A 14,755-nucleotide genomic window follows, 5' to 3' on the forward strand; every position below is an offset into this window, starting at 1 on the left:
CTTTCCAATTAACCAAACCTTTCATATAAAAAAAAAAAACCTCAATTTTTAATTTGAATTACATTTCTGCATGTGTGTATGTGTTTACCTACAGAAAAGGCATATGTGATTCCAGTCCCCCAAACAAAGCACAATCTATTGCCAAATTTACAAAGACCTAAGAAGGAGGATTCATATGGTGCAAAGAACATTCTGACAGAACCTCAGAAATGGTGGCCCAGCATTAAAAATGATTGTGTAAGTATTTGAACTTGAAAATGCTTAACACTTTGCATTTATTTATAATGAACCATTCCTTGTATGCACTAGGATAAACGCAAGAGCTGTAAGCATTCCAAATCAAAATAATGGGCTTACAATGGCCATGAGATATTTGCAACAATTTTCTTTGATGATTGCATGGAAAGGTGCTCAGAAAATTTACTATACTTACGTCCAGTAAGCTATGGGCACTGTCGCTACTCTCTTTGTTTGTTCTACACATGGCCTGGTAGTCATAAAGTGTAATTCTACAGAGAAGAACAGAAAACTGCTTGACTAAAAGAAGAAAACACAGTGGAATAAAAATGATGATATGGAACAGTCTGCCCACAAAGTAGACAGGAAAATAAAAATTGTAACAGCAGCAGGGAAAAGAGGGAAAGGGATCATTAAAATACAGGTTACACAAAGGAGAATAAAGGTAAGAAACACTGAAAACTTTGTAAGGATTTTATCAGACTACAGAACAAAGCAAAAGCATAACTGGGAGAAACCAGGGAAAATACACGTACAGTGTAACACACAATGATATAAACAATGCGAGGAGGAGGAGAATACACATTCAACATGATGCTTAAACAATTGGTTCTGGACTGAGATCAGCACATTTAGCCCCAGAAAGTGAAAGAACCTATGCATTTGAGGGGCTTCTCACAACAGACCACTCCTGAACTCCAGTAAAGGCAAAAGACACTTCTACAGTTCTCAGTGCACAACGAATTTGTAAAAACATGGTGTTGCTTCCAAAGAAGAGAGAGGTGAAATTTCAGTGTATTCACAGTACAGATAATTGAAGCAGGATGGGTTTACTTTTGCTTCTTTTCATGAGGGCAAAATATTCCATGACGTTCCATGATTACCTGCTGTAATCAACATATGCTAGAAGCCTCCTCAGATGCATAGTAAACAGGGAAATTTCTTTCTGCTCGTGATTTTACTCATCATTGGTACACTTCAGAGATCTAAATGTAAAATCCAGAACTCAGAGATAGTATATGGAGCTGTGATTATTTCTCTAAATCTGTCTGTCCATAGAACAATTAATTAACTATATCCATCCACATAAAAAGCATTTAACATCTATAGCAGATGTAAAGAATCTTTAGCTGATAAGTTGCAACAAGTGTAAATATATAAAAGTTACTAGTATTGTTTGTACATATCCATTTGACTTTTGCATCTTCAGAGGGACAAAGGAGCACAATTGGACATAGACGGTTTATAGATGTATGAGGTGGGACTTCAACGTTTTGCAATGTGTGCCTTGCTTCTAAGTGAAGAGGAAAGGAGAGCACACAAATTCAGCTATGGAAAGGATGTCCCAGAAGCTGCCAAAAACAGGTCATGAAATGCATTCAGCATCACCATGAGGCATTCTGCACTGCATGCCATGAAACGTTGCAACCTGTACCAATAAAATGTCGTAATCCATTGTGGTAGAAACTGTATATATTTTTTCTGATCTAATTTTGTGACAGCAACCATCACTAAAAGCTTCTTTATTATGCCTATATTTTCTTTTTGGCTTAAAGGCAAAATATCTAATATATTGGATCTCGCAGCTTCAACTAAACATATAGTACATGGTCATACTTCTTACATTAGTAATTTTATCTTATATTCAGAATAGAAATGGCTAGGAAGCCATTGTTTTGTGGACTGGCAGAGAGAGGCACATGGTAGACAAACGCATAACTAGAGACCTAAACATGGGTGTAAGTTGAACACTGACCATATTTGGCAGAATCACGCCCACAGCCAGATCCGCGCACACAGATCTGCCAAGACAAACAGAGCAGTACATGGTGTAAGCTGTGCTGCCTGTGTGGCATGCAGTAATACACCACTTTCCCTAGCTTTTTTTTTTCCTTTATCTTTTCCCCCCTTTAACCATGGTCAGAATCCAGCCCCTGTAAGGTAATCTCTGCAGCTCAGCCTTTCCAGTCTTGGTTGGCTTGACTATTTTATTCCTCTAGATCCAAGCACCGTGCCGCATGTCCACTTGGACCTCCTAGTGATGGTAGCAAGTGATAAGCACAGACAAGGGCAGCTTACAGATGTTAATGTGCTCTCTGCATAGTAGTCAAGGAATTCTATATGGATGAAATGGTCCCATCCTGCTTCATTCAATACCTAGTGTTACAAGTACAATAGCATTCAGTTTTGCCTTTGTTCTTTGTAAATGGTTTTTCTATATAATGACTTTGGTGACTGTTTGTTTGGTGTTTGAAAGTGCAATCAGTTTCTCAACTTTCAGTTTCATACACCAGAACTGCTTGGTCAATCTGTGGACTTCATTATTCTGCTAAGAAGTGTTCATCAAATGCTATTACAGTGTGTCATGTGGAACATCTGTTATAATTTGAGCTTCACTTTAAATATTGGAAAAAGCCTTTCTCCCCTCAATATTTGCACTTGTATTACATTTTTTATGTAATCATTACATTGTAATAAATGTAATAGTTTCTTTAAATGCTCAAAGATAAAAAGCAATTAAAAGATTGAAATATGTACTCACACAAATAATCAGAAATATAATTAATGTTGTGCCCCAACATGCTAGATTATTATTTTTGTAGATTGTCTTATTGTATCGTAGGGAGTATACAACAATCTAAGACTGTATTATAAGCAAGAGGAACAAAAATGTTAAAATGTATGTAGTTAAAAAAAACTTCATTTAACAGGGAAAGAAATACTAAATTTTAAAGTGATGGCAGAGGGGAAGAGTTGCAATAAACAACCTCAAAATCATTGTGGAACACTGCAGAATTGTTGTTTGGAAATGCCTGAATATCATCTGTGGATGATATTATAATGCGTTGAGTTTTAGTAAATATATTTGAAGGTGTTTCCAGTGTGAAGATTCTGGCTCAGGAACAAACTAGAAAACAGATAGTGCATCCAGGTTAAAAGAAAAAAAAAAAAGAGAATCCTTAGAAAGGTACATGGCAGACACAGATTTCTTAACAAAAGCCTGGAACGAGTTCTGGGTTTTGAACCGTGTATTCCCATCTCAGTAAATTTCAAAGTGGGCAGGTTCAACACCTATCTGAAAGTTTCAAAAGACAATTCAAACAACTGTAACGCAGGATGTGCAAAATATACCAGCAAAAGTATTATTGCCAAACCATCTTAAAAGACATGATTCTTCGGCACTAAAAACAAATAGTAATTTTGCAATACACTTCAAAGATCAGTGGATGAAGCCCATAACCACACTGAAATCTGAACACTGCAACATATTGAATCAATTCTGGACTCCCTGTCACTATGAATGGTGTTAAAGCTAAGTATCAATGGGTTCCAAGGCATTCACAAATTCAAATCCAGTTTTGTTTTGTTTCTATTCTTGTAAATGTAATAGGAAGGTAAAAGCCTTCCAGCCCTATTCCTTATAAAGGCTAGTATTTGTAGTCAAAACAGTGGCCTAAGAGACTCCGGTGCTTCTGTGTTCAGGTGTCATTTCCAGAGTGTTATTTTATTGCTAATGTATTTCTGAGATTTTAGAAAATAACCTTTCTTCTCACTCAGACAGACTTAATTCACTGTTGCAGAAAGGCAGGCTTCCAGATTACCCTTTTTGAAATGATTGTATTTCAGTTTTAAATAACTGTTTGCAGCTAGCCGTATCCCGTTCAACTGACTATAGTTAGTGAACATAATTGCCTGCTTCCCACGATCTAATTTTAAGTCTATCTAGATGCCCAAGTCCATGCTATGTATTACAGCATCTCACAGGAGAGCTTTGCTTTTGCTATGGGTAACGTGCTTGAGACTTTCTGACATCACCGTGCTGTTAACTGCCCATATTTCCACACCTGGTCACTGAAGTCTACACAGCAATCGTTTTCAACATCAGTCATAGGACAAATGTGGACTATGTGCAATCATATTTAGCTAATGGAAAATAACTTACCGAAACCTAAATGTGCACCTCCATTACATATAACTTCAGGGGCCAAATACATTTTAGGGAAAACCTTTTTATTGTCAATTTCCTGATGTAGTAAATTCCAGTCTTGTACTTTGCAAGGTACTTACAATTGAGTATGAATCTGGTTCAAGAAAATTAAACTTCTAAGACCTACCAGCAGCACAGGCTATATTAACAAGTGTACTCTATTGCTTTCAGCTAGATCTTCAGCACACTTATGGATTTCTACTTGGTAGTGTAAAATACCATCATTGACAAATATAACAGCTGAAAGATCTTCAATACATAAAATTCCAAATGTTTTGTCACCAGTTCAACATGTGGGGGTTTTCACATAAAGCGTAGGAATGATAAGCTTCTTACCATGGAAGTAAATGTCAAGTCCATTAAAAAAAAAAAAAAAAAAAAAAAAAAGGAAGAAGTGCTCCAAAAAACCAAGCATAGGAAGCCAATAATACAGGGAGCCCTAATTATTGGCACTATGCTTTACTCAGTAGTCTATGAAAAAATTAATGGTGATTACAGCTCACTTCTGGTGGAAAGATGTTCATTAACTCAGACACAAGATAAGCAGCCTGTCTGGCATTCTCGCAAAGAGGGGAAGGAGGGACAGTGTTGAATGGTATCAAGAGTAATCTAGTTTCTAAAGTCTAGAGAGGGTCCTTTGTGGGGAGGTAGCAGGACACTGTAAGAAATCCCATACTGTTGCTGCTCTGGCTCTCCCACCTTCATTGACAGACAGATTATTAGTGTCCAGAAGCTGTCAGACTAATACCTTTCACCACCAAGAAAATCAACAAAAAGCATAAAAATAAATTACAGCATTTTGACAAAACAAGCTTGTCATCACATATCTTTGCCTTTATTGTTCAGCTATTCCCAGTTGCCAAAGTGCTCCAAAGCATAACATGTATAAAAACTACAACTCAACCTGTATTTCCAGCATACAGAATGACAACTCATTTGCATAGCACACATGCCTGGGTTTCTCCTTAAGTGGGTAAAACGATTCCCATATACTAATACACTGCATTAAATTAGTGGTAATATTTACAGAGATATAAACTCTAACTATGCCCGAACTCAGTTTTAAGACATTAATTTTAGATGTCACGTGGACAAAATATGAGCAGAAAACATACCACACAGCAGTGCGGGAGTTTCAGAGCACAGGTACCAGATGCACATCTGGTAAATGCAAAAAAAAAAAAAAAAAAAAACAAGAAAAGAAAATGGAAATCAGAACGGCTGCTCTTGTTGGTAATGACAAGAGGGAAGTGACAGATATTATTTGGTTCTTTTGCACCTACTTGTAAACCTTTACTAGACAGTCTGCTATATCGTTGCCTTTCTGACAGCTATTTCTTTGTTGAAAATGGAATGTCATTCTTCAGGGCAGTACAATTACATATTATTAATTCAAAAATTGAAGATTAAGGGTGCAGGCCTCACACATCCTCTGCAGTGCACATGACAGCCAATATAGAAGATGATTATTGGAAATAGTCTGCTCATTTGCCTACCTTGAATGTCTTCTGCCTGCCCCCCAAAAAATGTCTATTCATCTACCTAACTATTTTTTGTGGTATTTATGACATAAACATAAGGTATATTTTGAGCTTACTTTTTCTTTTACTAAATAAATCATCACAGAAGAGAGGGAATTTTTTAATAAGAACTGCTACATTACAGAACTGGTACATCACAGTTGCATTTGTCCAATACCAAATCCACTAACTCCAATTTGAATTTTTCCTTCAGTCTATCACTGATCTCCAAAGTATACATCTACGTTCAGAAACACTGCCAAATTAATAGGTCAAATCAATGACTAAAAATCCACAAGAAAATAAACACAATTTTAAAGTATGCGTCCATTTAACACCTTCACCAAAAATTCAAGAATATCTTATTAAAATGAATGCTTAAATAAGAAAGAGTGGCCTAAACTAAACAGAAAAATATCCTTCATTTAGAGGTAGTGCTGCCTCAGTGGAAACTAGTATCCTGTTGGCGAGGAAATGGTTACTGTTTTCATGATTTGGCATTAAGAATATTCTGCTCTTTGCAAGTAGCTTAGTAGAGTTCTGAATTTTTTTATAATCTTATAACCTGGAGGCAAAACACTTGTTAGGTTTTGCTTATAAAGCAAATCAAGACAGAGAGATGAAAGTCTGCCTCTATGTGCATGCGTTTGGAGAACACAGGTGAAGGATTTGGACCGTAGCGTGCCGTAAGGGCACAGACAGCATGCATTATTCACTAAGAAGCATGCGAGTAAAGATAAAGGAACAGAGCAAGAAAAACTGAGAAACAAGAGAAGCTCTCAAAGCAACAAGAACTTCTTCGAGTGAGCCTTAGGATCTGGGAAAGCTGGAATTCAGGGGTGCACCATTTCAGTCATATATCCTGCCAACATGATTAAATACCAAAGCATAGATTCTTCTTCAGAGGCCAAGAGGATGCCTGGTGGAAACAGAGCTGTTAAGAGGAAATGATGCTGCTTCCATATTTGTCTTACAGAATTGCTTAATTTTCCTCCTACTGGAGAGGATGAAGGAGATATTTAATTTTCTCTTACAGTTTATTAAGTACATTTCTTTGGGGATCTCATTGTCCGATAGCCCTTAATTTTTCTGATGTTAATGTGGTTTTTTTAGATTTTCATGGTTTGAGTAGTTGAATCTATTTTTTCACTGTTTTTATGTAAACAAAGTGCTGAGAAAAGTATAAAGAAACTTTTTTCTAAGTTATGTGAAGCAGATACTTTTCCATAAGCACATCCTAATTTATTTAATAATAAATTTAAATTATATTTAAATTATTTAACTGTGTGCAATATTCAGGGTATAAGATAAACATCATTTTGCTAAATGAAATCATAGAACATGTCACGTTGCTGTGGAGGCACCGATATAATTTTTCTCCCTAAATATAAAACCCATAAACTAAGAAAATATACATACATACATATGTACACATTATTCAAAAGAAGTACTGAGTTTAAAGAAATTGAGGAGGGAAGGAGGTATTTAAGTTCACTTTAAAAAATAAACAGCGAACACAAAAATTGAATTTCATCCTGCTGCAGGTTGAAAAGAAATACAGTCAGCAGCAAACAACCCCCTTTTGTTTAACACTTCCAGCTCAATCCTAAAAAGAACTCCTATATCCCTCCAAATTAGTGGTAGTTGAGAGAACGCACAAAGGGTTATTTCATTCCTTTTGTGGATGGAGAGCCTGAAAGCTGGCATGAATCAGCGAGGTGGTAGCACATATCTGCACTGCCACTCAGGTTGTTGGTGCAAATGGAAGAAAGGACTCCCATCCCCACGGTTACTGGGGGTGTTAGTAAACTCTTCTGCAGTGAAGATCAGGCACTGTAGAACCTTCTATTTCTAAACAAAAAAGGAGCAAGACCAGATCAAACAGGGCAGAGCTATATAATTCACCTGCTGGATGGTAAATGCCACGTAAGAAGCAAATTGCAAGAAAGGATGGCTCTAGATATTATCAGAATAAAAGGCTAAAGAACAGTGCTTGCTCTCCAATTTTGTCTCCGTGGTAAGAACAGCGATGACAAGCATAATGCATGCAATATCTATATTGTTGTGCTCTCAGGGAAATGGTACTGGTAATAGATTTTGCCACTGCATTATTTAGTGCTTTTTTTTCTTTACTTCTTATGCCATACAAAATAAATTTTGGAAAAGCAAAACACAACCCCACCCAAACAAATTAGTAATCTTAAAATATGGTAAATGTGTCTGACTATTTTTCATGAGAGCCAGCAAGGATTTCTTCTTCATATTGCTGGAATTAAAGGCCTTACCTAACACAGCTCAAAGACAGTTCTGGGGGTTTTTTGTTGCCGCACAGAGCTATCTGCTGTACAGCAGGAAAAGCAGGTGGCTCATTTAGTGAAATTACACCACTTTGATTCTCTCCCATTTGTAATTGATTAGCAGTGGCCAGTTTATTGTGTTTAAATAATCGGCTCATTGTGTTTACATTTTCTTTAGCATGCAGCTCAGTTGCACTGAGCTAGCAGCTTCATTATCTGTAACTCCCTCGGAGCTGAAAACCAGCAAAATCATAAGCCAATGATCCACGCCAAACTGGCGCCCATCACAGTTTAGATGGAATACTCAAGCCATGCAGTCTTTGTTTTCTCAACGGTGGTGCCTGCTACCATCGATTGTCCAGCAGATATTCTGTTTGAAATGCTTTGCTAGGCAGGACAAAACAAATTGGGACAAATTAAAGCGTTATCCCTTGATTTTGACTGTATGTTTTTGTTTGCACTAAATAAAATGCTTCATCTCTTGTATAAACAGATCTTTTCATCGCAGAACCCAGTCTATAAATATGTATTACTTTACTTCCTTTTACAGCATATGTTAAGAATGTAGTGCTAAACACAAAAAAGTTGCCACCCTCAGAAAACTAGGTTTTGGGATGATTCAGTGAGTGCTAGATCTTTCCGTTTCAGGTCAGTCATTTACTGGGAGTGGTATTCAGCTATAATGCACAGAGGCAGCACGGAAAGCTTTCTGCCTTTAAGAGAGCTGGTTTACCAAGGAAGCACACAAACCATCTGTTTTGAGAGCCTCTGTATACACCCTCACATGTAATAACTGCATTCAGTGGTTGATGGGATCAGTGATGTGTCTTTTTTTTGTACTAGGAATGCACAGGAAAATGAAAGGGAAAAGTGTAATATATATGGTCAGCACTTCTCTCATGCTGTAAGAGGACAAAGGGGTAAGGAACATTTCTTAGACCATGTGAAAGCCATGAAGACTACAGTGTTGAGTTACAGGTTAAAGGGAAAAGTTCTTTCTTACTTCCCCAGGATGCATAATTTATTTCAAAGGACAACACATAAAATCACTATCAGTTTTTATTGTCATCATGATAGTAAGACCAGGTCAATAGTCACAACAACGTTCAAAGGTGAGTTAGCATGTGAATGAAAATGAATTACTGGCAGAACGCTCTTTCCCTTTAACAGTAGGGCATTTTGCACTGCCTAGTTTGAGCAATCTCCAATTTTTTACAGGTCAAAATGTTTAATGTTGCATCAATGCTTTGCTTTAGAGCTGTTTAAAACTGTTCAGTAGTAGATATGTCCCAATCCCTTTTCCACTTGAGCACAGAGGGAACAGGAAAAGCACACAGTTTTAGCATCGTAGTCAAATAAACTGTTCTTTTAACAAGAAACTCACTGTAGGCTGTCTCCAACACTCTTAACGTTCAATGTGCATGGCATCGAGTTACACTCAGATCATATGGAAAAGAAGTATAAATGAGAATCCATCCACACTGCCAGTCGTGGCCTTCTTTTATATGACTTTGGGTTTGTTTTATTTCATTTTGTTGTTACAACATTTTTGAAGAGATAGAAAGTTGAGTTAATTCTTACCTCTTAAAGGAGCCCATTGTTAGCAACTTGTTCATCACAGCCCCTTCAACCTCCCCAAAAAAGTAACCAGTCTGTAAGGGGAAAATGCAAGAAATTACCAGAAGTGTAGATAAATGCAAAACAACACTGGATGCAATTTAAACTGGCATATTCTAGGATCTGACAAGATCTGCTTTGACAGTTACATAGATAGGTTTTCAGGACTACTGCTACATAAAAACTGAAGAGGACTTCACAGTCATGGCAAGTTATAGGGATTATATTATTACCCCTGAGCAGATGTGAGAGCTTAAATAATATATTGAGGTACATTATATAACATCTAATATCAGAAATAAAAGCCATCCAAACTAAAGCTTGCAAAGAAAACACATTAATCTGATCACAAACCCTCGTGATTAAAATGTTACTCAAAAAAGATATAAACAGGTTGTGAGAGGATTTCATAAACAGTCATTAAAAAGCATTGTTTATAATTCCTGCATGACCTGTTTAAGGAGCTGGAACAGTACATTTCATCAATCCTATAAATTTAACTCCATTCAGAGTCATTTCATACTTAAAACCACTCAGCCTGATGAATTACTCATTTTGTCCTTGTTCAGTACATGTGGACTAATAAAAATAAATCTGTTGAGAAAAGTAACATTCATGTTATGAATTTGGTATGTAATATGGAAGTGACTCCATCATCCGCAGCCATTCATATGACAGTGGAAAATCTTGCATGTACAGCATTTTTCTACTTTGGGAAGACATTTTTTATTTTAGAGCCTCAACTCCCAGAAGGATTGGGTATGTTCTCTGCATTGTTTAAAGGGAGAAATCCCACAATTTATGGGGGGGAAAGGGCACTACACTCTCAGATTGCATGGATTCCATAGGTTTGGTATGAACTAAACCCCAATTCCATTACAAGGAACTTAGCTGACCTCAAGTATGCACCTGGGAGTTCGCAGGCAGAAAAGTTACAGCCCTAGCCAAAAAAAGGCATTCCTCCACCTAAAAAGCAAGTTATTGCCTTTTTTTTTTTAAACTCAGGGGAAACTTGGAACATTTTCCAAAACATGTGGGTGTGTAAAGTCTCCTAGAAACAAGAGGAACATTTGTAGCTTATATGACTAAAAATACTAGCTTCAATAGCCCTAGCTGACTGATGAAGAAAGATTATCCTAACTATTGGAGAGGCAGTCAGTCAAAAAGCCCAAACCATAAATGACTAGTATAACCTTCGATAGTAATAAACCTGATTTATCAAGTCGTGCTTCAGTCTTATAAAGACATTTCAGTGACAGTTCTCTCCACAAAAGCTCCATTTGTAAATGCTAGTTCTCCCCCAAAGCAGTAACACCCAGATTACCATTGTTTTTTTAATACATTAGGATTTAGTTGCAATTCAGATGAAGCATTACACTGCCCCCGAACAGGATTCTCAGAGCAGTTCAGGTCATTTTTGGAAAGTCCATAGAAAAACAGTGCTGAAGCAACCCCAGGCAGGTGAGCAATTGATAATGTATCATCCCACTTCCCTACCACTTCTCTATCCACAATACATATAGAGTGTATACATACATACACATATAAAAATAAACATATACTATGGTAATTATCATAATCTTACTATAGCGTTATATAAACACAGAGACAACTTTACTGTCCATTTTAGGCTTAGATCCGTTGTAACTGAAAAACAAGGTCATAACACATTTCTAGCCTAGTTCTGGTCCAACAGTTGTCCACACAATATTCTTCATGGGAATACGTAATGGCTAGTGGCAGGTAACCTACCAAAGGAAAAATTTCTTCCTAATCATATTTATTGGCTGTAGCCAACTATCAACTAGCAAATCAGTTACACAAGTCACAGTTAAGTACCTGTGAATAATGACAACAGAGGGAATAACGAGACAAAAATGTTTTAATTTTAATTTAATTAAAAATATGTTTTATCAAGTTTATTCTACGACTGTTTTTCTTAGGTCATTGCTCAACTAAGTAGAAAATACAGATTTGATAGATACAAGGGAAAAAAACCCAAACAGCTGCTTTTAACATAATGCAGGTAATATTTAAGCAATGTTACATTTTTAGTTTGTATTATTTTGGGGGTATATCCTAGAATTATATTCAGAATATGCTTGACATTCTAAAGGGATGGAAGCAATAAATTTAATAAAGTAAAACAAAATAATCAATTTCAGTGCTCGGTTTTGCATATATCATGAAGAATGACTATTGCATGACAGTACAGCATACTTAACAGTTAATGCTCTAGTACACATTGGAAGAATAATAGTTTCAGAAAACTTGTATTTCCCTTGTTTATTATGTGCCAATAAGCTCTTCAAAGTCTCAGCCAAAATGGAGCAAAGGGGAAGAGGGATCATGAGGAAACATGCAATTACTTTTGCGCTATGCAAAGGTGAAAAATATACATAATGCAGGTAATATTTAAGCAATGTTACATTTTTAGTTTGTATTATTTTGGGGGTATATCCTAGAATTATATTCAGAATATGCTTGACATTCTAAAGGGAGGGAAGCAATAAATTTAATAAAGTAAAACAAAATAATCAATTTCAGTGCTCGGTTTTGCATATATCATGAAGAATGACTATTGCATGACAGTACAGCATACTTAACAGTTAATGCTCTAGTACACATTGGAAGAATAATAGTTTCAGAAAACTTGTATTTCCCTTGTTTATTATGTGCCAATAAGCTCTTCAAAGTCTCAGCCAAAATGGAGCAAAGGGGAAGAGGGATCATGAGGAAACATGCAATTACTTTTGCGCTATGCAAAGGTGAAAAATATCTGTATCTTTTTACTTTCAGAAGTGTCAGATTTAAGGTTGCAATAATTCAAGCTTTTAATTTAGAAGCAAAATGTTCAGTCTGGCTTCTTTTTTGCCATTCGCTTCCGAGTTTTTTACCTCCTCTCCAGCCACTCTTCCAAGTCACCCAGAGCTCTTCCCGATAGCTGTTTCTCAGTAACCAACCTAGTCATAACAAATTTAATCCACCTGAGGGCTAAGTAGGAATGTGGATATTCCTATTCACAAACCCAACACATAAAAGAAATTCAACTTCAGACAATTCTGGCACAATTGGGGCACCATCCCAGCAGTTTTCAGGCAAAAGTTAATGAGAATGGTGATGGTTCCTTCATAAGGTTTGCAGGATTGAGCGGTTATACATTCATTTTTCAGTAATTTTCCACGAAGACAAAGCAAATCAGTGTTTTGATTTATCTTCTCATTAATCATGATCCTTGTCCTCTCTGTTGCGATGCTGAGTGCTTAGTTTTAACCCTTCAATGACTGTAATCCACTTCAGAAAACAAATTCCTCAGCTAACAGCTCTGTAAAATTTCATTATCTCAAGTCTGAATGTAAAAGCTCTGTGTCCCCAGCGTCCTCCCTCCCTCCACAACTTTTCCATGTCACAAAAATGCCACAGAGAATCTTGGGGTAAAAATGTCTTGGGGTAAAAATGTCTTATGGAAGACAGACACTTCTGCAGCAAAAAAGCCCTTTAAGAGAACATTTATGAGTTTAAGAGCAGACCCTGCCCCAATGGGAGACAGAAACTGAGCTCCTGTGAGAAAGAACTTACATTCTTTGTTGAAGGAATTTTTTTAATTTTATGTTACTAATTCCTTAACATTTCAAGATAGTGGCCTATTTAAAAAACAAGGAATTTTATATGAATGTGTTACATGAGAAGATTGAATAAAAATCTTTCACTTACCTGTCTATAGTCTTCAGACACTAAAATAAATCCATTGTTATCTATTAGGTAACAGTTGATTGCCTGGAAAATAATAAAATACAATTTTAATTTTCAATTGTACGATACAGCAATAAGTTAATTACTTACTTTACTCTAATTCCAAGTGAATTCTAAATGGGTAAAGCCTCCAGGTTGTCATAATGGCTTACATAACTTCTAAGTGAATGTAGTCTCAACTTATGGGATGTTATCTGATTTAATTTTTATGCATTTGCTTCATGCAAAACAAAACAAAGATGTGTACAGAAAGGGAAAATATAATTATAAACAAACAGAAAAAGAACAAGGTCAGTATTTTTATAATCCATTCTTAAAAGTTTTCCTTATAACTAAATTTGCAAAGGCATAGAACTTTGTTGCTCCTGATGGCTTCTCCTGTGTTTGGAGAAAAACATCAGCACAATGTCATTACCCTAATGATGTATTAATGAAAACACAGTGTCAGCCTGGAGGAGCAACAGGGGCCCAGGTAATAGTTTTTAATTTGTTCATTGGGGGATGGGACCAGAAACTTCTGTAAAAGAGGCCCCACAGGTCTCCTAAAGCTTTTCAAATTGTGTTTTTAATTGGGAACTGGATTTAGAGGTAGGACTGTTAGCCTTTCGTAGGTCAGATGTATAAACTGTATAAAACAAGGTAAACCCAAATCAGTGCTTCCCTCCATACAGGCATGCACTATTTTAACCTCAAGTGAATTACTTGCTACAGGCAAAGTTTTAATTACTGCGCTTCAGAGTTTAAACATAAGGTTCAACTCAAACCTTGATATAACTCAGTTTCTCTTCAGTATTGCCAAATACCTACCTCAGCGTTAAATCTTTAATGTATTTCTATTGTTGGTCTAAATCAGCAAACATTTTATCATTGTTTCTTGAATTTTATGTGACATTTGCGTAAAAAAAAAGTAGGATGGCTTCCAGTATAGGAATCATCATGGCTTTGCTTTTAATTCAAAACCTTTCCTGCTGCAAATGGCCTGCACAGAGACATGATAAAATATGCTTTCTGCTACACTCTGCACATCCAGCAACATTTCTTTGCTGTTTTAGAGAGGAAAGTAGTTCCATGAAGTAGTAGTTGTGCAAGACGTTGGGAAAACGCAGTCTGATTTTTCAAGAGATGCTTAGATGTGTCTCATTCTGGCCACATATTAGTACTGTTCTGTGGGGCTGAAGAAGAGGAGAGATTTCCAGAAATGCTGGCTTGAAGTTTAGTTTTTAAAAAAGCAAAGAAGCCCAAATCAGGCAAAAGTTTGGAATGAACATCATTCCCTAATGCAAATGCAGGATATTCATTCTAGTAGTGAAACCTAAGCTACAGACACCCCCAGTGACAGAAAA

The 14,755-nt window shown here is 36.5% G+C and overlaps 1 protein-coding gene across 1 annotated transcript in view; it reads right to left on the reverse strand.

Moving 5' to 3' along the window:
- CACNA2D3 (calcium voltage-gated channel auxiliary subunit alpha2delta 3) overlaps nucleotides 1-14,755 on the reverse strand; it is a 487,274-nt gene that overhangs the window by 28,507 nt on the left and 444,012 nt on the right. Inside the window, exons 30-32 of the mRNA XM_009284485.2 lie at nucleotides 13,374-13,436; nucleotides 9,624-9,694; nucleotides 434-509 (exon numbers count right to left, since the gene is read on the reverse strand). Of these exons, the coding sequence (XP_009282760.1) occupies nucleotides 434-509; nucleotides 9,624-9,694; nucleotides 13,374-13,436 (210 nt within the window). The remainder of the gene's footprint in view (nucleotides 1-433; nucleotides 510-9,623; nucleotides 9,695-13,373; nucleotides 13,437-14,755) is intronic.

Source organism: Aptenodytes forsteri, unplaced genomic scaffold (genome assembly GCF_000699145.1).
Source record: "Aptenodytes forsteri isolate BGI_AS27 unplaced genomic scaffold, ASM69914v1 Scaffold53, whole genome shotgun sequence".
NCBI classification, from domain to species: Eukaryota; Metazoa; Chordata; class Aves; order Sphenisciformes; family Spheniscidae; genus Aptenodytes; species Aptenodytes forsteri.